General features: G+C 53.5%; 1 protein-coding gene across 4 annotated transcripts in view; it reads right to left on the bottom strand.

Moving 5' to 3' along the window:
* The window catches only part of LOC122386570 (dynein heavy chain, cytoplasmic-like), a 58,853-nt gene that overhangs the window by 31,184 nt on the left and 594 nt on the right, over positions 1-27,075 (bottom strand). For 2 of the 4 annotated variants that reach the window (XR_006257402.1, XM_043375857.1), the window contains exons 2-40: positions 25,863-26,162; positions 25,355-25,454; positions 24,874-25,047; positions 24,465-24,591; positions 23,830-23,958; positions 23,378-23,564; positions 22,827-23,047; positions 22,385-22,506; positions 21,913-22,177; positions 20,937-21,121; positions 20,351-20,610; positions 19,902-20,140; positions 19,449-19,583; positions 18,893-19,095; positions 18,390-18,545; positions 13,180-13,297; positions 12,853-13,005; positions 12,317-12,433; positions 11,846-11,967; positions 11,381-11,564; positions 10,926-11,039; positions 10,414-10,630; positions 9,907-10,118; positions 9,355-9,549; positions 8,842-9,051; positions 8,344-8,490; positions 7,871-8,043; positions 7,460-7,627; positions 6,962-7,127; positions 5,628-5,813; positions 5,074-5,313; positions 4,406-4,768; positions 4,002-4,125; positions 3,551-3,788; positions 3,065-3,248; positions 2,608-2,754; positions 2,228-2,293; positions 1,834-1,866; positions 355-453 (exon numbers count right to left, since the gene is read on the bottom strand). Coding sequence is in view for 3 of the 4 variants with exons in the window: in XM_043375857.1 (XP_043231792.1) it covers positions 355-453; positions 1,834-1,866; positions 2,228-2,293; positions 2,608-2,754; positions 3,065-3,248; positions 3,551-3,788; positions 4,002-4,125; positions 4,406-4,768; positions 5,074-5,313; positions 5,628-5,813; positions 6,962-7,127; positions 7,460-7,627; positions 7,871-8,043; positions 8,344-8,490; positions 8,842-9,051; positions 9,355-9,549; positions 9,907-10,118; positions 10,414-10,630; positions 10,926-11,039; positions 11,381-11,564; positions 11,846-11,967; positions 12,317-12,433; positions 12,853-13,005; positions 13,180-13,297; positions 18,390-18,545; positions 18,893-19,095; positions 19,449-19,583; positions 19,902-20,140; positions 20,351-20,610; positions 20,937-21,121; positions 21,913-22,177; positions 22,385-22,506; positions 22,827-23,047; positions 23,378-23,564; positions 23,830-23,958; positions 24,465-24,591; positions 24,874-25,047; positions 25,355-25,454; positions 25,863-26,106 (6,723 nt within the window). In the remaining variant the exon portion in view is untranslated. Of the gene's footprint in view, positions 1-354; positions 454-1,833; positions 1,867-2,227; positions 2,294-2,607; positions 2,755-3,064; positions 3,249-3,550; positions 3,789-4,001; positions 4,126-4,405; positions 4,769-5,073; positions 5,314-5,627; positions 5,814-6,961; positions 7,128-7,459; positions 7,628-7,870; positions 8,044-8,343; positions 8,491-8,841; positions 9,052-9,354; positions 9,550-9,906; positions 10,119-10,413; positions 10,631-10,925; positions 11,040-11,380; positions 11,565-11,845; positions 11,968-12,316; positions 12,434-12,852; positions 13,006-13,179; positions 13,298-18,389; positions 18,546-18,892; positions 19,096-19,448; positions 19,584-19,901; positions 20,141-20,350; positions 20,611-20,936; positions 21,122-21,912; positions 22,178-22,384; positions 22,507-22,826; positions 23,048-23,377; positions 23,565-23,829; positions 23,959-24,317; positions 24,351-24,464; positions 24,592-24,873; positions 25,048-25,354; positions 25,455-25,862; positions 26,163-27,075 lie in introns of those variants that run through there. The other 2 variants (XM_043375858.1, XM_043375859.1) reach the window with 2 other exon arrangements.

Genomic DNA, 27,075 nt, shown 5'->3' with positions numbered 1-27,075 from the left:
GACGGGCGGACGGGGATCAAACAACAGTCAGGGTCCGTGGAGGTCTTCAAGCACCTCTAACATTGAAATCTACCACAGGCACTGTGCCCGTGGTAGGAGAGAACGCAGCAGGAGACAGACTGCAGCAGAAGCCGGATGTTTCATTAGAAAGATACCAATGTTACAAGATTATTACACCGCCACATTTGAGTCAGATGACTTCTAGTCTGCGTGACATACGGTACCTGGTAGGTATACAGTAAATGAAACGAAGAGACTAATCATACTGAGCAACCAGCTATCATACGATACATACACTACTCCAGAGCCCCGAAGCCTGTCCAGCACCGCAGCGCGTGCGTTGACAGCTCTTACCTTGAGAAGTACGCGCCAGGCGCAGGATTTTCCGCTGCCGCTGGGTCCAACCATCATCAGGCCGTGGTGCAGCTGGGTGATCTGGTACAGCTGCAACACCTGTATTGAGACACACGGATAGGTCAGGGTGGTTGGTCACAGGCGGTCACAGCACCCGTAGAGGTACACGCAGAGGCCTCAGAGTAGATCACTGGATGTCATCACGTCACTGAGAAGCCCCCAAAATGAGGAGCCCAAAAAGGAAGATTTTCACTCAAGAGGAACACCAGACGGGAGGGGGGAGGCAGGTCAGCGATTAAGTCGGAACTACAGGCTTGCGCTTCTCGTCGGGAACTCAGTGAGCCAAAGACTAGTCTATGAATCACGTGTGGAGTCTTCAACGAGCACACGGCCTCCGCAACGCACTCCTGGAGCCTCAGACATTCAGACAGTTACATAACGATGATGTGATTACCAGAGGACAGAAAGGCGACGATAGAGAGCGGTCGGTAAAGAGCAACGTTCAAAAAAAAAAATACTTAGCGATCCGAGATATCATCATTAAACATTTGAATAATTGATAAAAAAATGTCACCCCTCCATTACAAAGGGAGCCACAATATAATGTACGGTCGCATTCGAAGAGGTAGGAAGGTGATGCAAACACAAAATTGTCAAATTAATAATCCGTGCACAAAACATCTAACAAACAAATGTCAGAAAGGTCTTTAATAAGTCAGTTCATTCATAGCAAGCACCAGACTCGTGTCGCAATCGTCTTCATTAAAGCATCACAGAAATCAAGGAAAACAGCACGGTTAAGTTTCAAACGTGGGTTCCAGCTGGTAGCCTAAGTTCCGCCACCGATACCAATTGAGGCACGTAGCATGGCATTGCTGGCGGGACAAGACGACGGTTATCATGCCAAACATCGAGGTTTTGGGCTGGCCAGTGTCCCAAAATCAGCGCCGGTGAGCTAAGAAGGACTCTGAGGTGAAGCCTTCTTATCTCATACTTAAGTTCTATTCTAGCATCAAGATGTTCCTACATCGGTAGGTTACTCCATGGTGTCCTGTCCAATGATTTCGTTTCGTCCTCAAATTGAACATCGTTTCGGGACACTGTCAAGAAGAGAGACATGGTCCTGCCAGTGCCTATTCAGAAGCTGGATGGAAACATCATCTCTTTTCCAGTTCCCTAAAAGGGCGAGTAGCACAGACACGGAGAGATCTGCCAGGGCAGTTATAGCAGCCAGTCCGTTACGGCAGCATGCCCGCTAGCACTCCGAGGCGCCTGACTACTCAGTAATTGCAAGCAGGCTCTGTTAGAGGCCGCCTGCCGCGTGCGCCGCGACCGTCAACATGCGCGTTATCTCCGACCTCAGCCGCGGTATAGCGCGCTGGCTCAGGCGCACAGTTAGACACCGCTCTGGCACTGCTGGAGGCATGGAAGCGGTTACGAAGAGGGCATGCGGCCGCCGCCGCCGCACAGGGCATTTACCTTGTCCAGCCATGTTTCGCCGGCATACGCCTGCTGCGTAGGACAATACAGATACGTCAGGGCACGTATGGGGCATAGGGACATCCGGGGACCCGCAAGAACTACATACAGTCCGCAGCTGAGCGTATACCCATCCCCGTGACAATCATCTGGTCTCACGTCATAACGCATTAACGTGAGACCAGATGAAAACCGCACACTACCAATATTGGATAACGGTCAGAATATGGTACAGGCACTGCTAAGAGCGACGGAGGTCGAGGCGAGACTAACTCTTTGACTGTACGTGACTACAGCCGGTAGTTCAATCCGCAGCCCTGAGCTGGGCGTGGATTTAAACTTCTCCACATAAGCCCTACACTGCCAGGCCGCTGGTGCTGGGCTCGAGTCTCACCTTTTCCACCCATCCGGCGCCGGCCTCCTCTCCCTCTCCGAACGACAGGTAATGTTCGGCGCACACCTGAGGTGCACAGTCCAACAGAACAGCGTCAGATGACGAAAACTGACACATGAACATTAAAAATATTGTTTCAGAATATCGACCTATAAATCCCTTCATCACAGCCTTAGTTAAAGGCACCATATTTTGAGATTCATAGCCTTTCATCACAATATAACCTAATCCTAAGATAGATTCAGCGAATAAGCTAGACGACAATCCTGTTGCGCAAGTGGCTAAACGTCACGACCATTATCAGCTCTCGTATTCCCGGTCTCTTTTCCTCGCGTAACTGGCGAATCGCCGTTTCCCTCCCCGACCGTTCTATTACTGACCTGTCTGATGTGTTTTTTGAGCTCTCCCATATCTGCGCGCTGGTACTCGATGCCGGGGAAGACGTCCGAGAGCAGCGAAAACAGCAGCGGGATGTCCTCGGCCACCAGCTTGGGCACCATCGTCTCACACACCGACTGGATCAGGATCTGAACGAGGGAGGCTCGTCAAATTAGCCGCACGAAACCCCAATATCGGCACAGACTGGATTGATGGTTGGGTGAGGCATTAGTATCAGACCGCTACCGTGTACAACAGGACCCTTCAGAATCAGTTCGAAATATGAGGTTGGGTAGTGGGACACTCATTTTATCATGCTGATATTTTCAGATCACTCAGCCGTAAACTAGATCCAGCACTTAATCTCCCACGCCTCTGCAACCACCCCGCTAACAGTCTCCCAACTGCGGCTGAAGCTCTCCATTCCCTTCCTCCCCATCTAACTCCGCCCAGCCATACCTCCTGCTCGGGCAGGTTCTCGGCGATGTTGGCCTCATCCACCGGCTGGTTGGCCGCCGCCAGGTTCTTCTTGATGAACGTGATACGGTCGCGCTTCACGGTACCCGCGCTGCCCAGGACAGACTTCAGCGCACGGAGGCTGAAGTCGTAGTGCTTCTGACGTGACAGCTGCTCGTCGCACAGCCTAAGGGATGGACGGGGGAGGAAACATATGCTCATAGCGTAGTCTCGAATCGCCTGATAAGGACGGATACTGAATCATAAACGAATCTGTACTGGCAATAGAAAACATGTGGAAGTCACTCGCGGAATTATATATCAAAACGTGAAATAAGGTTTCATTCATCCATATATCTAGCTCGAGCTTCCTTTATCGTAGCAAAAAATCCGGACCCGCCGTTCAATGCATTCGCCAGTCTCGGAAGTCAGTACTTTAATTCTATCATCCACGCAAACTTTCCCTTGCTCAATCACCGTCCCACGCACCTGAAGAAGGGCACGATTTTGTTGGCGAGTCGCTCGGCCGTCCGGTAGCCCTGCGAGAAGAGGGTGACCTCAGCAATCAGACCGAGGTCGGGCCGCGTCATGGCCAGCGACCTGAACAGCTTCTTCAGGTTGTCGGGCAGGTTGGAGCGGCCCGCATAGCCGGGGTTCATTGTGATGAAGATGGCGATCTGGGGGTTGACGGTGGTCTGACGGCCCACCAGCTCGATCGACTGCACCGCTGTGGGCGGAACAGGGGGGGGGGAGGGTCAGTGGGGGGGAAGGCACGGGCGGCAGCCGGATATGGTTAGCAGTGCAAACAACAGAATGGCGGACTGACGAGCAATCTAAGCAAAAGAAAAGATACGTGTTTCCATGAAAATGTGGCATATCCATTGCATATCTGCCTTTATTAGTCTAGTAAAAATCCCGATCACTAGCATGGTTGGCTTACCTTTGTCCTTGGACTCTTCCTGCGCCTTGAGCGCCTCCTGGATGGTCTGAATCTGCTGCGACACCGCCGACAGCATGCGCTCCTCCAGACGGTTGAACTCGTCGAAACAGCCCCAGGCGCCCACCTAAAACGGATCAGCGTCAGACGGGTCAGAGCGAAGGACTGCACTGGGAGGAAGCAGCCAAGGGCAGAAAGGGTAAGAAGGCGGTGTGCCACAGATACTTGAGTTCTGCAAAATATAACTTCACAATCAATGCATTGGAAGCAAATTTTGGTGAACAACTTTGAAACATTCCATCCGATCCAGCTTATTCCCATTCCCATTTCCCCAAGTGGTATTCAGGTTTCCCCGTATCCTAGCTCGACTCTCCTCCTCCTCCCCCCCCCTCGCTATTATCACGCACCTGGCAGAGACCGAGCAGGATGCGACCCATCGCCTGCACGTCAAAGTTCTCGTCGCAGTTGAAGACGAGCACGAATTTGCCCAGCTGGTTTCCGAGCGCCTTCACCGACTCAGTCTTTCCCGTACCGGCCGGACCGAAGGGCGACCCGCCCAGCTTGGCCTCGAGGGCCTGCGCCATAGTCAGGTAGCAGCGGTCCGTGAGGGGCGTCTGGACGAGTCGCTCCTGCACACCGAGGTACTCGAAGCCGTACTGGAAGCGCGCGTTGGCCATGTGGATGCTGAGCTGTCGCAGCGGGTCGGGCTGCTTGCCGTCCCAGTAGCAGCGCATACAGCGCAGCCATTCGAACGACTTGGGAGAGTCCACCTGAAGGGAGGGACAGGGGGGAGGTAATTAGTTGGCGAGAGGGCGAGACCAGAAAATGTTCTTGGCGGTCACGCCAGAGACTGATGCATGACAATCATGGTGAGAAGTAGATGCAACTGTCTTGGAACACGAGCAAATGCAATGCTGGTCAAAAAGCCAGTCTTGAAGTAAAATAACCAACAAATATCGCAAAATAAGAGGCGAAACTGTCATGAAACTTTGTCAGTCATCAAGCAAATTCCGTCAGTTGTATCAGCCGATAACCAAAGCATCTTTCAACTATGTGAGGATAACATGGTACTCACCTTGCTTTTGACGAGCGCACGAGTCACTGTTCGTTTGTGTACGAACTCGTTGATGAGGTGTTCGAGTTTGACGCGCCGCAGCGGCGGCTGGTCCTGCAGCACCGAGTCGGCCAGCATGGCCAGCATCTCCTCGACGCGCTGCAGGACGGCGGGCAGGGCAGTGGAGGGAGATCCGCCGCCCAGCGCCGCCTCCAGCTCCTCGGTCCACCAGATCTGCACGGCCAGCACCACCAGCTGGGCCTGCGGGGCGCGGGGGGGGGGGGGCCGTCAGCAGGGGCTCGCTTGGGGGGAAGTTAGAGCGTAACAACCAAGAGGCTTTACGCACCCGTACGGTTAGCAAGTTCGTTGTTTGTTTGAATCTCGAGTATCATAAAGGGACAGACTCAACTGATGCCTAACGCATATTCCCATCTGACAACCGGCTTATAGATGATTGTGATTATTTTTTATGCTTCAAATATCCACTATAAAACCCAACTGAAAATATATTGTATCACACCACATCCCTAGCTCCCCCCCCCCCTCCTCAGCCCCTTCAGCCACCCGTAACGCACCTGGTACTGGTCGCACCACTCCATGAAGGCTCCGGTGGATCCCTTCTCGGTCATCCAGGCGCGCAGTCCGACGATGGCCCTGCCCAGACCGGTGGCCAGTGTGTTCATCATGTGCCGCTCCACGGCGCTCAGCCACTCGTTGATCTTGGGGTGGTCGGCGATCACAATCGGCTTCTCGAAGATCAGCTGTAATGGGGAGAAGAGGTGTAGCGGTGGGGAATATTGATCCAAAAGACACATACGAAATTTGAACGTAAAGCTGATCCGATAGCTAAGAAATTCGTGAGATAATCTGAGCAGAGATTGATTTGTCAATTAAAAGGAGCCTCGTACCTGCACCCATACTGTACAATCAAAATCAAACAGGAAGCTTTTGCATGACCAAAGCATTACAGCACGCAATGTCTAAAAATCAGCGGGACCGGCGTACAGACTGGATGACTGAAAGCGAAATATGGTCAAAAGAAGTCTCATCACGCTCACACCACAAGCCACGTACAGCGACACCCTCAGGACGGAAGCAGCTGAAGCAACTGTGGAAAAGTCGCTCCAAAACCAAGCTGACGTAACCCGGTAGCGTTAACGGTACAAAGCCAGTGCAGACAAACGAAGCGAGTGAGACCTAAGCGATAAAAATGTGAGCCAAGCCGGCAAAAAGCACAGCGAGGCATGTGACGATTATGAGGATGGACGACTGATTCAAAACTGACTCAAGCCAGGCTGGCCGAAGGCCGACCCAAGCCGACTCAAGCCAAGCCGGCAGACAGTTGAGCCAAGTTTTAGTCAGGCTGGTGAATAGTGAAGCCAGTATAAGCCAGGCTGGTGGACACTGGACATTATGACCGTTTCAAGCCAGGACATGGGGCCGATTGAAGCTGGGCTGGCGGACATGTGACAGCGGGTGCGGCAGATACCACCGCGTTCACTTACAATCTGGACGGAGACAGCGAGGGCCGGATGAAAAGAGCGCGGTCTCAGCACGGACCAAACCAACATTGGCCCCATACAAGACAACTACCCCGTGTCCCCGTCTTTATTTTACCCGCCAGCGCAGCTCAACGAGCCTCGAAAGTTTGTAGGAGCAGACTTCAGCTACTGGGCGCAAGAGAAAGACTCGGGCAAATGCAATGGCAGTGTAAGGTGAGACGAAAAACGCATAAGGTGGCGCGCTTTAGACTTCCGAGATCTTTTACAAGTGTTCTTTAAAAACGGGCTAGTATCTCCAAAGATAGACAACCCAACCGCACTCCCCACCAACTTCACGCCTTTCCTCCCTCACACACACGCCTCCCTTTTCCTCTCTCCCTCGCCGTCCCCTTCGTCCCCGCACCCACCTCCTCTCCCTCCTTGGAGGCCACGCCGCGGATCTCCGTGTTCTCCTCGTTCAGCAGGATCGCCGCGATGCCGGCGAACATCTTCTTGAAGTGCTTCTGCAGACGCGGGATGTTCTTGCTGTTGCCGATGATCTCCAGCAGGTCCTCGTCACCCACAAAGTAGAACCTGACGTGAGCAAGCGAGGTCAGTAAGACCCGGGAGCTCAGTCAAAGGACAGGTTTCAATGTAGTTGGTATGCCCTTAAAATATATGGGGCGAGGAGAACTGAATGTTTAAGCGTGAGGTTGCATAGATTGAATCAACGGAGACAACTTAATAGCAGGTCGACTGTGGCCACAGTGCCTTTATATTGAGTCCGTGACGTTACAACCAATTTCGTTCCCAGAATCACCGCAAGGCGGAAGACCTTCCTGACCTCTCCCCGCGGTAGCGCGATGCCCTCTCTAACCTTCTCCCGGATCTAACTCAGTGCCTCTTCAGACACCTCCTTATCTCACCTGGGGAAGCTGGAGCGCTCCCTCTCCAGGTACTCTCCGAGCGCCTTCTGGATCTTCCCCAGCAGGTCGGCCAGCCGCTCCAGTGAGCGCATCACACCCTGGATGTTGAGCACGTCCAGTACCATCGGCGACTTGGACACCTTCTTCATCAGAGTCAGGAACTCGGTGCTGGAGAGAGAGCAGACGTCCAGCGTCAGAAAATCAACGAAGGAACAGAAGATGGTGACCGCAACGTATTCAGCGTCATCAACTTGGTGCTGCTGAGAACAGCGTCTAGTAGTCAGATAGGTGTCTAAGAAGGAGTCTATTAGACTCAATGGTGACCAGAAAATCAACAATTACTACCGGTCGAGTTTTATGTAAGAAATGACGTAACTAATCGGGCACCACTGACACCAGCCGCATCCTCACCTGATGCTGGCGAAGCGCGACGTCTCGACGGGCAGCAGCGTCTTGATGTCGGAGCTGCCGGAGAAGATGCCTTCCAGGTAGACCCAGCGGCGCTGCACCACGATCCAGACGTCGAACGTGGCGTCCACGCGGTTCAGCTTCTCCTCCCACGACACGGCGTCCTCCTCAAACACCTGGCGACAACGGGATGGGTGATACTTTGAGGGTACACCGTAACCAGGATTTCAGTGATGCTACGGTCGGTGCATGTTCCTGTCACTTACGTGGTGAAGATGCTTGGTGAATTGCCACTTGGTGAATCTGTTTGCGATTTGTTGCATCACGGCCGTATTTGCAATGGTATGGAGAACTCAATCAAAAGCCAAATACCTCAAAAATTGTTTTCTATCAATGTCTAGAGCGCCTTCACGCCTAGTTTAAACGGTTGATCGGATAAATCAGCACCCAAACACAGCAGTGTCCGACTTCCATACCTTGTAGTAGGGCGACAGTTTCATGGCGGCGAGCGAGTTGATGTGCTCCTTGACCTTGGTGAAGAGGTCGTCCCAGCCGCGGATCAGCTTGCACTTGTTCTGGTAGTTGATGAGCTCCAACTGGTACGTCTGCCAGCAGTCGCGCACCTGCACGAGCGAGAAAACGTCGTCAGAAAGGAGGTAAGTAGATGTGAGAGCGGAGCGAGGGCAGCTCCACTTAGGACGTGGGAGAAGATCCGCAAGAACTCAACAGACAACCAATGACAGCGAAAGATGGAATGAGAGCCGTTATATGAGTGACATGTGTTTTGTTGGTAGACTCTGGTCAATCACTTTCAGATGCACCGAACATGCCACACATATGGACCGATGCATTGTCTCCATCGCCATTTAATGCAGCCTGCGAGGGAGCACTTCTATTCGCTGAACAGGATTACTTCATTAAACCCCAACATCTGACTCTGTTACTCGAGAATTTGTCCGTCTCTCCGAACTGACCTGCTTGAGGAACTCCTCCAGGGCCATCTCTCCCTGGGCCACCAGGATCACATCCTTGACGACGTGTTCGTTTTTCAGCAGGTCCACGTCCCAGACCTGACCCAGGGTGAGCTCCGAGAGCACCCAGCGCACCCTCAGCTGGCGCTGCAGCTGCTTCCAGTGCCGCTCCTTCAGCGCGTCCGACTTCAGCTCCACGATCAACATGTTCACCTGAAAACGGAGCGGATATGGGGTGTTACCGGTGGACAACGGAGGTGTAGGCGAATGAAACGGACACATATCAATGGAGACATTACAGTTACTGGAAATGATACAATTATTATCACACACAAACACAACCAATATTAAAAAACGTTCGTATCACAAGAAAAAAGTACACATAAAAGGTTATTCATTTTATAAAGCGAGGTACAAAGATGATGAGTTTCGACATTTTGAAGGCCGGGCTATAAATTCTGTAAGTCATTATAGTGTGACGTATGTTCTTCTGGCAACGTCACGCTGCGGCCGTACCTTGGCGTATCCCTGGAGCACCTTCTTGACGTACTCGTAGCTGCTGTACTGCCTCAGCCGTGTGGGCAGCTCCTTCAACTGCGTGAGCAGTGCGTCCAGCTGCTGGCGCAGCTTCCTGGGCTGCACGCTCAGCCACGGCTTCTCCTTCATCTCGTCCAGCTGCTCCCAGATCTTGCTCAGCTCCGACCACACGCCCTGAGGAATGGAGCCGCAAAGTGGATGGTGAGAGCGAGGTTATACTCAGCTATGTGTACGTACATAGATACCGACAGTAATTAAGTGCGGCTTCCCCTAAACTTTGTTCAAAGTTCATCCATTTATTATTGTCCGGCAGATCTGATCTTCAGAAATTTCGCTCTTTTATAAATCTACCAACAAACCAACCCAGGCCGACACTATTTCCTCACGATACATCCCTTCTAGACTTCTCTAATATTCCACCATGCAACTCTCTCATATTCTATCCCTTCCACCATATTAATACATCACAGTCAACTCTTTCCCATCCTACTCCCCGTTACCCTCCCCCTTCCACCCATCTCCCTCACAAACCTTGAGGTCGTGCAGCTCCTCGAACGCCACGGCGAGCCGGTCGTCGGCGGCTGAGGCCACCACGTCGCCGAGCTCGAGCGCTTCCTTGGCGCGGCTCACGTTGTCCCGCTCCTCCTTCAGTCGCTGCAGTCGCGCCTCGGACAGCTGCAGCTGCTGCAGCGCGTCCGCCGGCTTCAGGTGGCCCTCCACCGGCTTCTGCTTCTCCCACTCATCTGCAGAGGGGGAGAAGGGGGAGGATTAGAGTTAATATCTGGTGCGGGTGGGGTGAGAGCCTTCACAACGTTGGGGCCAGAGGCCGCAATATTGTCAGGAAACAAAAAACGCGACCTAAAACATGCGCATTTAGAAAGGACCACACCATCGTTCGGAAACTACGAGAGATGACACGATTCGATTGTCACCCAGACAACCTTCACCCGAAGTTCCTCCTTCAAACAATTAACCAATTATTCCTAACCATAGCACTGGTCATTACGTCACTCTCTGAATCCCCTCCCTCTTACTCACTGAGATAGTCGTTGGTGCGCGTCTCGACCACCTTGTCCTCGGCCACAATCTTCATCTGCAGGCTGGCCACCTGCGCCTGGATGCTCGAGTCCTTGCGCTTGATGATCTCGTTGAAGGCGCCCCACTCGCCCTCGATGTTGTCCACGTGGAGCCAGTTCTGCGGGAACTGGTAGCGGTGCCTCTCCAGGATCCGCTGGCCGTCCTTGTACATCTCCACCTGGGGGAAGGCAGGGAGGTGGTGGGATTGTAGATTTGGGATTGTAATGAAAACAGGCGAAGACGTAAGCAATAGTTGGCTACAGATATAAAATGGGCGACCTAAACATCGGGTCTCAGCTCTCGCGATGACCACCTAGGACGATTTAGAAATGCAATCACTAGCTGCTGCTGCGAAGATATTTAATATTTCTTTCTAAACACATCTGTATAAGTCTCCATGAGAAACCTGACATCTGCCATCCAGCCGTCATGACTTGTTCTCTCTGCTGGCTACGGCAGACTGAGTGTCTCACCTCCTTCTCCCACTGTTTCATCTGGCGCTTCAGCGACTGCACGTAGGTGATGAAGGTGACGGCGTCGGACGTGCTGGCCGCGTCGATACTCTGCAGCTCCATGTCGCCGCGAGACTGACGAGAAAAAGATGAAAATTTGAGTCAGTTAACGAGGTAAATGTATCAACGTAAGCTAATAACACACGGTCAATGCATTCGTCGAAGCTACGCCAGACAAGGTTAACCAGACAAGAGGTTCTGAGCTGCTAGGCAACAATTAGTGATCAAGCTATTTAGTAAGCCCAATCAAACGACAAAGAAGCCTCCTCCCATTAAATACATTTTGGCCATCGGACCCTTGACTGATGACCTGCAGATTCCCTCTCACCCACTCACCCAGGGCTGAATTCATGTTCCACCGTTGCGTATCCTCACGATATCGAGCCCTACCCTTACTCTGAAGTCCCCGCCCTTACCTTGGAGACAGTGGCGTGGAACTTGCTCATGTGTCCGCCGAGCAGCGAGCCGAACTTGCTGAGCACGTCCTTGTGGATGGCGTCGTACTTCAGCGACACCTTGCTCTGCACCTTGCCGTAGTCGATGATGACCGGGCCGAACGAGCGGCGAGTCTCCGAGGTGTCGAACGTGGCCCGGCGCTTTCTGGGGGACGCGACAAGGGGGCAGCTCAGACACAGGGGTCAGGGAGGCGAGGCATTGGGGAGCGCAGACAGTAGGAACTCTACGCTAAAAGGCGTAATGCTGTAACTAATGAATGGAACAAAAAAGAATTAATTTAATTCAACGGGTATATTCTATAGCAAAGTCGTTTCTTCCATACATCCAGATTTTCTTCGTCATCTTTCCTGCATCCCCCTCCACCTTAACCCCTCTCTGCATCGTATATATCCCCTCCCACCCCCCACCCCCCTCGGCTTTCTCACTTCATCTCCTCGGCGCAGGCCATCCAGGCCCCGATGTCGTCACCCAGCCGACCGAAGATGAGGTCACTGTTCAGATCCCACAGCTTCTGGTACGACAGCCACTCGCCCACGTAGCTGTTGATCTGCGAGACAGAACGGGGGTTGTAAGTGACGGCCGTAACTGAACGAAACAAATCAACCACGAAAGTAATTCAACAGAACAAAGAACAGCATAAATATTACGGTCGTTGCCAGTTTCGGTCAAAACACTAATGAAGACATACGTGCATATACATATGTGCTATGAAGATTGCATAAAGCATAGTGGATATGATAAGGTGGCGATCAATGTACATATTTTGGATTTAATTGCTACGTTTATTTGCAATTCTAGGACTAGATATCTAGACTAGCTCAATTTACCTATCAGCGCAACATGTCGGAGCGTGTTCTATATTGGGTTGCCGTCATGAAGCATTCAATATTACGCACCTGTTTGAAGATGTTCTCCATTGCCTCGTAGGCGGCCGAGGTGACCGCCTTGAAATCTGGCATCTTCTTCAGCAGGCCCTTGTAGCTGGTCGGAGCGTCACTCTTGGTCACTCCCACCTAAAAAAGCGGGAACAGCGTGTAAACAGACTTACGGTGAAGTGGTGGCAGCATTGTGACGTAGTGGACTAAGGTTATTCAAACGGCCACTCGAGAACTTGACGGTTTTATCGAATACAAGTCAGAAATGACCGATACCGCCTCCATTACGTATATTGATGATTGGGTCCAGTGGAACTACAGCTGACCCGGCATCCTGAACTCAGTACATTCATGGCTGTGACCTAGCTTATATTAGTGCCAGCTGAATGCTGACCTGACTAGCCTATGGTCGCCTGAGATCAGGAGCTAGTTGGTTCTGCTTTCTTCGGCACTGTCATCTCTCATTGATCGGACATTGTTTATACGAATATTCTGCTATCCTATTTTCGCCTTGTCATCTCTCCTCTCCCCAGCTGCAGACGGAATGTCAGCCTCACCTGGTATCGGCTGGACTGGATGCGGCTCAGAGTGATGATGATGTTTTGCCAGGCGAACATCTGCTGCAGCATCTGGCTGCGCGCCTCCTGTACGGCCGGGTACAGGTGCAGGTTGTTGTACGTGATGCGCAGCTCGTGGACGATCTCCGTGATCTGTCAGATGGGAGTGTCACTGTCAGCGTTAGAGTAGCTACGGATGCATGGTAAAGAGACGTCAGGGCGAGGAAGAGCGCATTTTTTAAGCGCTAGTAATAGAGCTCGGGAGTACTATGAAGTCTGCCGCTGGTCAGCTGTTTACTCGAGGTTGTTGTCCCGTTTTTTACTCACCACCGGCTCGCCGCCCGGTTTGCTGACGGGTACCACGGGCTCCGTGTCCATGCTCGTGTCGACGTCCTCCTTTTTGCCCTCCAGCGCCGCCGTCCACGCCTTGATGCCCGCCTGCAGTCTGCGGGAAGACGCGGAACGCGCTTAGCACTCCCGACAAGTGACAGCATAAATCATATTGAGTGACACTGAATACTGAGACGTTCATATACTTTGATGAGGAAGAAATGTACAAAAATAGTGCTTACTTTAGCGAGTCTTAAACGTTTGTTGTGATGCCAAAGTTATAGTTTATGTAATAGAATTGTGTTATGAATTAGTAGAACGTAGCGTGCCTTGTGTGTGTATTGTGCGTGTGTGCTTATGACCGTGTTTGTGTGGGCGCGCCGAGGCCGTGGGACCGGCGGGCCGCATTTCCTGCGCCTGCGGCGCTAGTTTTATGGCGCACAGCTGTGTGTGCACTGTGGACCGCCGGCCGGGCTCGGACGCGCGGCCGCAGTTGGCGCCGCGACACGATGACGTAAGGAATACAGCGTGTGAGAGGTGGCTCGGTTTTCTACAAGCTATTTCGGCTTTGTGTGAGAGACAGAGAGTAAGAGCCATGAAGGACGAGAAAAGTGCGCCTGAGAGTGGAGTGAAGCCGGCGAGTACGGCGGACGCTGCAGCCGATCTCCGACTCATACCTGAGTTCGACGGAGCGACTCAGCCTGTCACAGAGTGGCTGGAGAAGGTGGAGCTGGTGTGCCGTCTACGTGGCATCGACGCGCTGCACGTCGTCGTTCCCCTCCGCCTAACTGGCGGGGCGTTCGCTGTCTATCAGCAGCTGGACGAGCAGGACAAGGCTGGCTACGAGACCATCAAAAATGGCCTGATTTCGGCTTTCGCAGAGGATAAGTTTGACGCCTATGACCGGTTTGAGAAGATGAAGCTCCGTCGAGGTGAGCCGGTGGATGTCTTCGTTGCAGAGCTGCGTCGCCTGTCCGGCCTGTTTGGCGGTATGTCAGACGGCGGCCTAGCCTGCGCGTTCGTGGCAAAACTGCCGGAGACCACCCGCCGTGTGCTTCGTGCAGGAAGCCGCGTCGAAAGCATGACGCTGAGCGAGCTAATCAGCCGGGCCCGAGCTGTGCTCGCCGATGAAGAAGAGACTGCCATGGCAGGAGCGACGGGAGCAGCAGCGCGGACGTCGGCGGCGCCACCCCGCGTGACCTGTCACTCATGCGGACAGCCCAACCACCTGTCGCGGGATTGTCTCGCTGCTCGCGGTCAGCGGGAGCGCGGCGGGGCCCGCGGCGGTCGGCGCAGTGTGCGCTGCTTCCGCTGCAACCGGCCCGGTCATATCGCCTCGTCCTGTCCGGAAAACGACGGCGGAGAGGAGGGCTCGGCGCCAGCCTCCTCTCCCGGTCTCCAGTGAGCGGGGCGCTGCCCGTTATGCGAGTATCGGTGGACGGCGCCACCTGTGACTTTCCCTATTCCAGTTGGATGCTTCGTGGGTAGTTGGCGGGGTCGGCGTGGTTCTGTCCCCTGCTGGCTGTGTTAGTGGATCCATGATTTATTATCTTGTTAAATTATGTTGCAATTGTTTAGCTTTGGAGAGGCGCCTCGACTTAAGCGTTAGCTTTTGCGCCGATCCGCCATGTAAACGTGCTTGCATTTGTCAATGAGACAATAAAATACTTGTGTGTGTGTGTGACGCCCTGCTGGACACGGGATGCAGCTTGTGTGTAGCGCACGTGTCGGTGTGTCGAAATTGGAATCGAGACGCAGTGAGCGTGATGACGGTGAGCGGTGACCGATACTGGTGCGAGGGAACGGGTGTCGTGGAGGTGCGATCGCAATCTGGCGAATCGGTATCAGTGCGCGTGCTTGTGGTGTCACGGAAGCCGCTGGGCTTTGAGTTTATCCTGGGGATGAACGGCGTGAGTGCACTGGGTGGCGTGACGGTGAGTGCGGAGAACCATGTGAGGTTCGGAGCTGAAACGACCGGGGTGGCGGCGGTGGCCGAGAGACGGGTGCCCGAGACGGCGCCGGCGGCAGCAGGGGCGGCGGCGGTGGCCGAGAGACGGGCGCCCGATACGGCGCCGGCGGCAGCTGGGACGGCGGCGGTGGCTGAGAGACGGGTGCCTGAGGCGGCGCCCGTGGCAGCTGAGACGGCGGCACTGGCCGAGTCGACTGCACCCACCGAGGCGGCGGAATCTGGGTCAGCGGCAATTGGGGCCCTGACAGTGACCGAGACGCGGGCAATGGCGGCGCCGGAGGCGGCGGCGGGTATATGGCGCGAGGAGGAGAAGGACTTTATTGTGAGCTACGATGAGAGCCAGAAAAAGTGGTCTGTGCAATTGAAATGGTGTGGGGATGAGCCAGGACAGTTGTTCAACAAAGCGGAGGAGTACTCAATACCATCAGAGGCCAGGCAGGAGTATGAGCGACAGCTCACAAAGTGGGTGACAAACGGATGGCTTGTTCCCTATGACGAGCGTGTCCACGGACAGGCAAAGGGCACAATACCGCTGATGGCGGTGATTCAGCCGAACAAAGACAAAGTGCGCCCGGTCATGGACTTCAGAGAGCTGAATGAGTATTTGGACTCGCATACGGCTGCCGCAGACGTGTGTAGTGAGAAAATTCGCGAGTGGCGCCGGTTCGGACGGAACGTGTCGCTTCTGGATCTCAAAGACGCCTACCTGCAGGTGCATGTGAGCGAGTCTCTGTGGCCCTACCAGACTGTTGTGTTTCAGGGCAAAAGGTGGTGTCTGACGAGACTAGGGTTTGGAATCGGCTGTGCGCCGCTGGTGATGAAAAAAGTGCTCAGCATGGCTCTCGGGCTGGACCAGAGAATAGACAGCGCGACATCCTCCTACGTCGATGACATATTTGTGAATGAGGAGGTCGCCACCGCAGCTGAAGTGAAGGCCCATCTCGAGAACCATGGCTTGGACTGCAAAGCGCCAGAAAGTGTGATCGATGGTGCCCGTGTGCTTGGCCTAAGGGTCTGGGGGGAGCGAGACGGGCTGTTCTGGAGGCGTGACAGAACCGACATCAGCCCGCCCCCTAAACTGACGAGACGGGCAGTCTTCTCTCTGTGCGGACGACTCACCAGTCTTGTTCCTGTGGCCGGCTGGCTCCGCGTGGCCGCGTCATATCTGAAGAGGCGTGTCACCGCTGTGTCCAGTGGATGGGATGACGAGGTCACTGACCCGGAGCTCTGTGCAATGGTCATTGAGATGGTGGAGCGTGTGAACACATCTGACCCCGCGCGGGGCCGGTGGGATGTCTCTGGAGACGGCGGAGGTGTGGTGTGGGTCGATGCCAGCTCCCTCGCCATCGGGGCCGTGCTGGAGATCAACGACTGCGTCGTTGAAGACGCCTGCTGGCTGCGGAAGAGCTCGGACACCCACATCAATCTCGCAGAGCTAGATGCTGTGATTCGAGGGCTCAATCTGGCACTGTCCTGGAATTTGAAGAATGTGACGATCATGACCGACTCGCGAACCGTCTATCACTGGCTGTCCGACGTCCTGTCTGGCAGAGCCCGTGTAAAAACCAAGGCAGCGAGCGAGATGCTAATTCGGAGACGTCTTGAGACAGTGAAGAAGCTGGGTGAAGAATATGCCATGCAACTCTGCGTGAAATTCGTCCCATCGGCTGAGAACCGGGCCGACGCGCTCACGAGAGTGCCAAAAAAGTGGCTGACCCCGCAGGGCGCGTCGATGGTGTGCGGTGCCGTCGTCACAGAGCCCGACATCGCACGGATTCACCACACCAGCGGCCATCCTGGCATCACACGAACCCTGAGACTATGCAGGAGGCAGAGCTCTGACGTCACCAGAGCTCAGGTGCGTGCCGTGATCCGCCAGTGTCAGGCGTGCCAATCGGTCGACCCTGCGCCGCAGCGCTGGGTGCGCGGCACGCTAGGGGTGAACGAGTGCTGGGAAAGAGTGAGCATGGACGTCTGCCACGCCGACAATCAACTCTACCTGACCCTAGTGGATTGTGGGCCGTCTCGCTACGCGATCTGGAGGCGCCTAAAGCGACAGGACGCTGAGAGTGTCATCGCGCAGCTCGAGTCAATCTTCCTGGAGCGAGGCGCTCCCACTGAGCTGCTGACGGATAACTATCCATCGTTTCGAAGTGCCGTGTTCAATGAGTTCGTCAGTCGGTGGGGAGTCTCCGTTCGATACCGAGCAGCTCATGTCCCGTCCGGTAACGGCATCTCGGAGCGCAACCACCGCTCCATCAAAACGTTAGCGGCCAGAAAGAAGTGTTCAGTGGTGGAGGCGGTGTATCGCTATAACGTGATGCCACGCGCGGAGGATCAGAGCTCCAGCCCCATGGAAACGCTGTTTAATTACCGAGTGAAAGTCCCAGATGTAGACGCGCCAGCTGATGCCGATATCAGCCGCTTTACGGTCGGGGACAAGGTGTGGGTCAGGGACCCGAGCCGCCGCTGTGACGTGGCCAGTTCACTTGGGACGGTGAGCCGTATTGTGTCTGTACAGTGTGTTGAGGTGGATGGAGTGCCGCGCCATGTGCGGGACCTGAGGCTGGCCGTTCTCCCACAGCCGGCCGAGGGCAGGAGTCCGCCGATCAGTGAGAGTGACGACGAGGGCGCCCCAATTATCTTTTATGAGCAGCGTGTCACTCCCGACGCTGCGGCTCGAGGCGAGTCGGAGGGGGCCTCGCACGATGGCGACGAGTCGGCAGCTGCTCGCAGGAGCACGCGGGAGCGGCGTCCCGCTACACTGACGCAGTATGGTGATTTATAAATCAGGGGGGAGTGTAATAGAATTGTGTTATGAATTAGTAGAACGTAGCGTGCCTTGTGTGTGTATTGTGCGTGTGTGCTTATGACCGTGTTTGTGTGGGCGCGCCGAGGCCGTGGGACCGGCGGGCCGCATTTCCTGCGCCTGCGGCGCTAGTTTTATGGCGCACAGCTGTGTGTGCACTGTGGACCGCCGGCCGGGCTCGGGCGCGCGGCCGCAGTTGGCGCCGCGACACGATGACGTAAGGAATACAGCGTGTGAGAGGTGGCTCGGTTTTCTACAGTTTACTTGACTTCCTCGCCTCCTACTTTTATAAGTCGCGATAAGTGATCCTGACACTGGCGAAATGGGAAATTCATCCCGGCCCCTACCAACCATATTCGTACAAAGGCACAATATTTTATCTGCACTCTTTGCCCATACTTCTCTCCCACCTCCAATAGCTCTACGCACCTGCTGGCGAGTCGCTCCTCGATGGCCTCGTCGAGCCGGGAGACCCAGGTGCCCAGGTTGCTGTACTGGTGCAGACTGAGGTCGTCGATGGCCTTCTGGATCTTGTTCAGGATGTCGGCGAACGTGGCATGCGAGTACGGACACGACTCCAGCAGTCTGTCGGGATGGGGTCACATAGAGATTATGCATCGCTTCATGTGGCGCGACCCTTACCTGAATAGAACGAGAGTATCTGGCGCCAAGTTAACAGTTACTTTAAAAAAAAAAAAATCAAAATGGTTGGACATTGATAAACAAATTTAGATGAACACTTTTATTGATTTCCAGAAATAAAATTGATCCACAAATATTAGTGTAAAAATATAAAAACTAATAGCACCGTAGCCTGATTGAACAATTTAAATGGCTAGTCCCTTCTTCAACAATTCTGAGCACATCGGCCATGCCGACACCCGAGAGCATCGTCTCCAGCAGCTGCAGTAGGCATCCAGCAGTCCACGCACCTGATGTCCATGTCGATCTGGTCCTGGATGACCAGCAGGTCGTCCACCATCTCCTGGAAGTTGAAGGTGGCGTCGGCGAAGCGCTGCACGTACGGGTCCAGCTTGTAGGACTCCCAGACCAGCTGGGTGCCCTCTGCGATCAGAGACTGGGCGTCTCGCCGCAGGCCGGCCACCAGCAGCTGCACGCTCGGACGGTCGTCCATCTGAGGGCGGCGTCAGAGAGCGGTCAGAGAGTGTGCGATGTGGGGTCAGACAGAAGGTGGGACAGCTATGAGCTAGACACGCGAGGCAGAGGAGCGGGGCAGACAGAAAGTCGCATAACGGTAAGCTTACTCAACGAGAAGTAATGTGAGGTTAAATAACTAAATGAGCTTTCTCAAAACAATTTCAGCTAAAATGATGCAAGTAAGTCCTCACAAAGCATTGCAATGAGCAGCCAGATATAAACTTAACCAAAGCCTCAAACCATGCATTATTTATCTCTTTGAGCCTCGCCCTCCATACGCGGCCCAGACACCAGCTCCCTCAATTCGCACCATCCTCCTGCCTGTCTCACCTTCTCCAGGGTCCGTTCGTAGGTCCTCACGCTCTCGATGAGCGAGATGGCGAACGGATACAGCTGGTTGGCCGTGTGCGCCTTGTTGACGATGGCCAGTGGCACGCGGAAACCGAGACACTTGAGGTTGCGCACCTGTGGACAAGTGGCAAAGGGTGTGATAGAGCCGCGGAACAGGCGACAACGACGGTAGAATGGACATAAGGCACGGTGATCAGGCGATGAATGGACAGCAGCAAGCCACCAGATTCATGGTGGTGGTAATTCAGAAATGTTGTACGTTTTTGCTCCACCGTACTGCCTAGATTAAGTTGTCTCCACAATGATCACCTCCAACAGTGTACTTTCAAATGAACACCTCAGCTGTAGACGCCGCTGTCTTAACACAAAAGTTCGCGCAGCCTTTCGATATGATTACCCAGCCCTCAGACAAGACCGCAGCGACAGACCCACCTCCTTGCTGAGTGTGATGATCTCCGGCAGGAAGTTGACCTTCAGCTTGAGCAGGTTGCCCTTCCCGGAGCGACTGCGCTGCGTCTCGATCGTGAAGATGCGGCCCGACACGCCCAGGTTGCGCGCCTGCACCTTCTTGGCCCAGTCCTCGAAAATCTCGGCCGTGTTCAGCTTGACGCGGAAGCTGTCGCTGTCGCCCTTCAGCTTCTGTCCTTCGACGTGGTTCTCCCAGCCCTTGCCTGTTGAGTGCGAGACGCGGCAGTCAGCAAAGCATGGGGAAGGACAGCACTGAGTTTGGGATGGCGTGACAGGCTACAAATTTCGAATCAGACCTGCACCACTGCAGCAGCATTAGCCAAGGCCTCACGAGTCCTGCCAACCCCACCCTCCGACTCAAGGCTGAGTAAGCATTTCCCCGGCCCGAATCCCCCTCCCCTTCGACCACTCACCGAGCACATCTTCGACGCGTTTCATGTAGGTGCCGAGCTGGCGGTCGATCTGTTTGGCCCACAGAATGGACCCGGACACGGGCGGGATATCTCGCACCTGGCTCATGCGGCACGCCTTGCTGTGTGGGTACTGGACCTTGAACTTCTCATGGAGCGACTCGATGTCCTCTTTGACGCGCGTGATGAGCTGTGTCTGGTACTCTCGGATCGCGCCGCGGATGTGCGGACGCACGAACAGCGCATTGAACCGTGAAAAGATACTGACGGATGGAAAAAGGTGTCAGCGGGTACTCTTGAAATGACAAGCCAGAACACTGATGTGGGAAGAGATGAGAGCGATAATAAAGGCAAGAAACTCAGGCAGCTCCAGTTCGAAAGAACCGTATATGGTGGGCATTAGTACACACCACAAAGTGATATTGCGACTGAATTTACACACATCACTTGCGCTGTTTCACATATCGCTGAAAACTCAGACACACTTTACATGTCCACTGCACTAAGTAAACCAGTACTATCCTCAGCTGTATCGGTCCCCGTTCTGCCACCACCCCGTCGGCCCGACCATTCCCACGCCGCCACTCACCGGAACATCTCGTTGGCGTTTTTGGCGGTGCCCAGCTGGTCTCGAAGCCGGGCGGTGATGCGCGCCTCCACGCGGTCAATGCGCTCGTCGTACCGGCGCAGCGCCGCCTCCCACGCCTCGCTGCCCTCCTTACCGATGTCCAGGGAGTCCACGTCCTTCACCTGCTCGTAAGCCAGCTGTACCTCCTGGGGAGCGAAGACAGGGATGTCTTAAGCCCTTGAGCGATCTCAATGCGTGCATGGCTGATGCCCAGTGACCTGGGATGGCTGTCCGCGCGTAACATGTACTTATACCATGTGCTGACCCTATTGAAACGTATGCTGGTCACTGCGCAGCCCGAGTCAATCGCGAGTAGAATAGTGCATAGACGTGACGTACATCAGCAAGCCACAAGACAGATAGATATTGCTACATGTGCCCAGAATCAAATCGGAGTCCGGGAGGAGACGATTCCTCTTTACCGCCGTGACAACTTTTAATAGCCTACCACCGGCGATGTGTGACCTGAACCTGCGCGCGTTCAAGGCAGAGTTGCGCCGGCACTTGTTGCGACAACAGGCGGCCGACCGTTAGCAATACTTCATGACGACACGTTTGTGAGAGAGTGACTGCGAACGAAAGTCTGTCTGTGTGCGTGCGTGCGTATGTTTTTCCCACGACACCCATCATTTTATATTGCGACCCTGGTTCAGGAATAGCCATTTTTGTGGAATGAGCCTACGATGTCAAATAAATAAATAAATAAATAAATAGATGCCAATCGTTCAAGGAAATGACGACATGTCTTATCAGTTTTATAACATTCACTTCTGGTTCAAATTGACAGAAAAGTTATGTCGTTTGACTTCACAACATGACTCAATTATAAGTAGTGTATAAAAAAACACGTCGTACACCAGCTATGCACACAAACGTCTACTTATGCCTACAATCATTCACCTAATCACTAGCAACCCCGACTCCTTCTATTCCGTACCTCGATGGCGTTGGCGTCAGCTGCGTCTAGTGACATGGGCTGCGGCTGGGGCTCTCCAGTCCCGGCGCCGGCCGTAACCGCCGCCTGGTCGGCCGCCGAGGGGCGCTGCACGGCCGGACGGAGCACCCGCACAATGACCGTCCGCAGCTGCTCGTGCTGGCGGCGGAACTTGCGCATCTGCTCCATGCGCGCCTGGAGACGTTTGTGGGACGGCTGCACGCGCCACGTCATCTTCATGTGCTCCTGCTTTTTCTTCATCAGGTCGCTGATAGAAGCCGAGGTGTGTGTTAGAGCAAGGACAGTCTCTCAGCAATTAACGACATAATATGGCGTGAGTTCGGGAAACTAAGAATAAATCGCCATGCTAGAAGCAATGCATGGCGTAAAGAGACTTGATGAAACGTATATCGAAAAGTCATCGCAGTCCAAAAACATCAACTTCTGTCTGAAAATTGACTTCGACCGTACTCACCGAAGTAGCCCCTGCAGTTTGTCGTACTCGTCGTCCCAACAGGTGAACACCTCGAAACACTGCGCCATCAGCTTCTCGAACTCGTCAAAGTTCACCTGCATCATGCGCCGGGTGCCCAGGATCTGTGGAAGACGAACAGGTGGTGGATGATGCACTGGTGGTATCACATGGATAAAACGCGTGATAAATTATAAAACACTTGATGCCATTTTGGAGAGTTACGGAGGTCGAAATGCACGGCAGAGATAAACAAGTTATGACTGCAAATCTAACGGTAGCAGACACTTGATAAAAACCAAACGTTTCCAAAAACATCATCAGCTTGTATCGTAAATATAACGCGTCACCAAACATTTCACAACACCCATTCCTTTCCATAAGACTGTAACGTTTTTTTATTTTCGATGTCCCTAGGCCCAGACACGACTGCCCCGCCACCCACCTTGAGCAGTTGGTTCATCAGGTCGCGGGAGATGGCCTCCACCAATCGCAGCGCGCGCACCAGCGGGTACTTGGTGTTGCGGATCTTGCGCAGGTGGTGGAACACATTGCGCAGAGCCGTGCGCAGTCGGTCCAGCTCAGTGGAGGCGAGCAGCTCGTTCAGAGGGAAGTCCTTCATCAGCGGGTTGTAGTCGTTGACGGTGGCCAGCGCCTGCTTCAGACCTGGTTACGAGGCAGAGGTGTGAGTTAATACGCGGAAGAGGGCAGAGGTTGCAAAAAGTGTCTCAGCTATAGTACCGAGCTACCTTCAGCAAAATATCTCGTCTCGCGGATAAAATATAATGAACTTATTAATGGAACGCATATTTGATATTTTGTGACCAGCTACCAGAAAATCAAATGAAAAGTATTGGTTACCAGCTCTGAAATTACTCCTGATAGATGACTGTGTGACCCGAACCTACTTGATGAAATCAGCCAACACTGAAGTGAAATACATCCCATCGTCCTCCGATCCTCATAATCCCCGTCCACCAGGCCGCGCCGCCGTACCGGTGTCGGCGTCAAAGCTGATGGTGGCGTGGAAGCGTTTTCCGTGCCGGAGCACGTCCAGCGTGAGCGCCACCTCCAGGCTGTCGCGCTTCTCCTGAATGCGCAGCAGGGCCCGCTCCAGGTTCAGCCAGAAGCTGATCTCCTGCAGCGCTGTGCCCGAGGCCGGGTCGCGGTCCAGACGGGTCACCTGAAGGGCAGAGGTCAAGGTCAGTCGGATTAAATGCTCACCTGACGGGCAAAGGTCGAGATAAGATTATGAAGTCAAATGGGATGAGAGCTACCTATTCAGGTGTGTCATGATTCATGATTGATCAATGATCATGCACTAATAGATTGCTAGCACTTCAGCAATCATCACAAAGTTCAGGTCGCGTACTTCACACTTGCCCGACAAAATACGCGTAAGCATTGCTAAATCCGTACACATCTCGTAAACCTTCGGCACCGCGCACCTTCTGTATCTCCCTGATCCAGCGGTTGACGCCGTTTTGCAGCTGGTTGAAGAAGCTCGAGTCGTCCAGCTTCTCACCAAAGTCCGCCACCTGCGGTTTCCGGCCCTCGTCGGCGCATTTCTTGATCACCTGCCGAAGACCGAGAAGACATCACTGAAATGTTTGAGTGAGTTTGGATCGGACGTATGCATTATATTTCATACGGAAAATGCGCGGGCATTGGGCAAACTCAGGTCTCACCCCTGAGCAGTACGGTATCAGGGTGTCTGGTTAGAGTTTATTGATCCGCGGGCGAGACGTGGCCCGACGCGATGAGAGCCGCTGCCTCTGCGCTTTTTCCGACGCTTGGCAGCTGTGACCGGTGGCGGTCGACGATCAATAGCTGAGCGTTCTGACGTAACCGTGGAGGTATGACAAGTGTTCTGCTTTACCTGTCTGAATGCATGACGTCAGCTGTATTTCGCCGCAGCTGTGGAGGGGTGTATTACCTGGGCCACGGCGGGGTGAGCCTGCAGGGTGATCTCGGGAGTGTCAGTGGTATTATGTCTCTCTGTATTACCTGGGACACGGCGGGGTGGACCTGCAGGGTACCTAATCTCGGGAGCGTCAGTAGTCTTTATGTCTCTGTGTATTACCTGAGCCACAGCGGGGTGGACCTGCAGGGTGATCTCGGGGATGTCGATGTTCTGTTGCAGATGCAGAAGGCCCATCTCCAGCTCGGCAATCTTCTTCTCCACCGCCGGCGCCATCTTGTCGCCGTCCCTGTCACACACAAAGAATGGGAGCCGGTGTCAGTCCATGGTTGCGTGTGTTGGACTCGAGCGCCGCATATTCCGACAGACCAAACATTCGAGGCATAGTTAGTGCAAGATATTCCATTCATCCACACGCACAAACGCACATAAAAAAAAAATCACAAGCTTCACTTTATCCTAGCTAAGTTCGGACAAGATCACCCTTTCAACGAGGAACAGCGATATCCGTATTTCGTGCGCCCCGTTCCCTAAATATTACCGGTGACTCCCAACATCCCTGGTCACTCGCCTGTCGCCCTTGCCGGACTCCTTGACGTACGACTTGAAGAACGGCGAGACGGCGCTACTGATGAGCGTGTGCAGCGTCTCGTACGGCGACCCCTCGTTCAGCGTAGTCATCAGCAGCTGGGAGGTGAGTGGCTTCTCGGCCTCCAGCACGGCGCCACGCTTCACCAGCACCAGGCTGCGGCAGGACGGATGTCAGGGGTCTGTGTGTGCCAGTTTGTACCCCGTCGGAGTGACTAACAATGAGAAGGAAAGGCTTGAGTTCTGATAGTCAGATTAAGATGGGATAGCGAGTCTTGAGGCGCATGCGTTCACGAAAAATGCATTGTGTAATATACTTGTGGCTGCATTTATATTTAATTTTGCGAGTTTCGCAGTCTTTGTGAGATGTTAATGACCATATACACTCACACACTCGCGATAATCACCGAGCACCCTGCCAATCGTCACTGCATGATCTCACCACTCGCTCAATCATCAGTTACCTGTTCATCTTGGCATTGGTGAAGTGGACCTGATTGGAGATGAGGTACTGCACCAGCTCCCTCTCATCCTCCTCCTGGCCCTCGGACTCCTCGTCAGCATCTGAACGTGATAACAGCGTTTATGTAATCAGACTGGGAAACCTACCTACATTAGATAGCAAACTACACACTGAATTAGGTCGGGTTAAAGTGAGAAACCGATTCACGCCCTTTCCGCGCTCGCCTTCTGTCGCGATGCGACTACGGCTTGCAAGTTGGTGACAGTGGTCGAATTACGGGCCAAGTGGGTAATCTTGCCGTCTGTCCGAAATATGCAAGACAAACAGCTTTCGTATCCGAGCCATTGCAATAGTACAGGCTTAAACCATTAACCTAGACCAGCTCGGTTCTAATCGATCTCGCGACGAGGTTATTCTCCTTTTCCCAAAACACAAAATCTTACTCTAATCCCATGGTCTAGCCCAGCGGCCACAATTCTGTGTCTGCCTGTCCGCAGTGCGCGACTCACCTTTAGAAGAGACGCGCTCGATGAGCAGAGAGCGCGTCTGCGGGTCGGATATAAACTTCTTGATACACTCCACATTCAGACGATCGTCGAGCGCCTGCTGCAGCGCACGCGGCAGCGTCGGCGCCTCCTCCAGGAGGACGCCGGCGGCGCGGCGCACATGTTCACACACGAGCCCGACGTCGGCCAGCGCGACGGCGTCATCGGCGGCCATCTCGCCGCGACTGTCGTCGGCCGAGTCCGTCATGGCAGCGGCGCTCCGTCGCCCCGCCCGAGCTCAGACTGACGGGCCGGCGGAAAACACTGTGGGGAGAAGCGGAGAGGGTGATGGTCACCAGCTGGTGGGTGACTTGTAATGGAGTATAATGGGCAGTCAGGGGTAGAGAGACTAACGAATGACGAGTCGGGCTCTGAATAGTCTGCCTGAACTTGCTACAGGATTATCCCATTAGTCAAGCAAAATGAGAATTGAGACTAATAGAATGTGAAAAGTTAACATGAATATTGTGGTGCTTGTTAGCAGAGAAGCATTGACACTTTGCGCCTCAGGATCTTAAAACTGCACCCTGGAAATCTGTGACAGAGACAAAGAACAAGTCCAGATGATGAGGGGGAGGGGACAACAAATGAATAGCAAGGTAGTGCTGCGAATCATCAACTTAGGCAACTGTGGTAACTGGTGTGGTACACCTAAGGCGAATGGCAGCAGCAGGGATGAACTGGCAGCCCAGCCAGAAACTCAGTCAGTCTGCAAGTCAATAAGGCTTAAAACTAGGCTAAAAGACTTTGATTCAGACTTTTGGCTTAAACACATTGATCCCCTGTGGGATTAAACTGACCAAATGCATCTATCTTTTCCATCTTTTGTCTGGTTTCATATAACTAGCTTTTGCCAGTGGATCTCAATTCTGGATCCTAAGCTTCAATGCTTCAGCAGAAATAGAAAAACATGACTATCATCACAAATATTTGAAAACTGAATTGGACAGTAAACTCAGCTTACTGCTTCTTCTCTCAGTTGGAGCCAACAAATTGTTGAATACTTAAGCCATATGTGAATTATTAATTCATGATAAAGTAAAACCAACTAATGATCTACCACTGATCTACAGTGGAGGGTAAATGCATATATATGTCAACAAGCATTTCAGCCCAGATTTTAAATGTTTTTGTTGAGCTGTTTTTGTTAGGACAAAAGCTGAATCAAAGATCAAGT

The sequence above is a fragment of the Amphibalanus amphitrite genome, unplaced genomic scaffold (genome assembly GCF_019059575.1).
Source record: "Amphibalanus amphitrite isolate SeventyFive unplaced genomic scaffold, NRLGWU_Aamphi_draft 000256F_arrow, whole genome shotgun sequence".
NCBI lineage: Eukaryota > Metazoa > Arthropoda > Thecostraca > Balanomorpha > Balanidae > Amphibalanus > Amphibalanus amphitrite.
The sequence above is the reverse complement of the archived record's forward strand: the minus strand, read 5'-3'. Positions and strand labels throughout refer to the sequence as shown.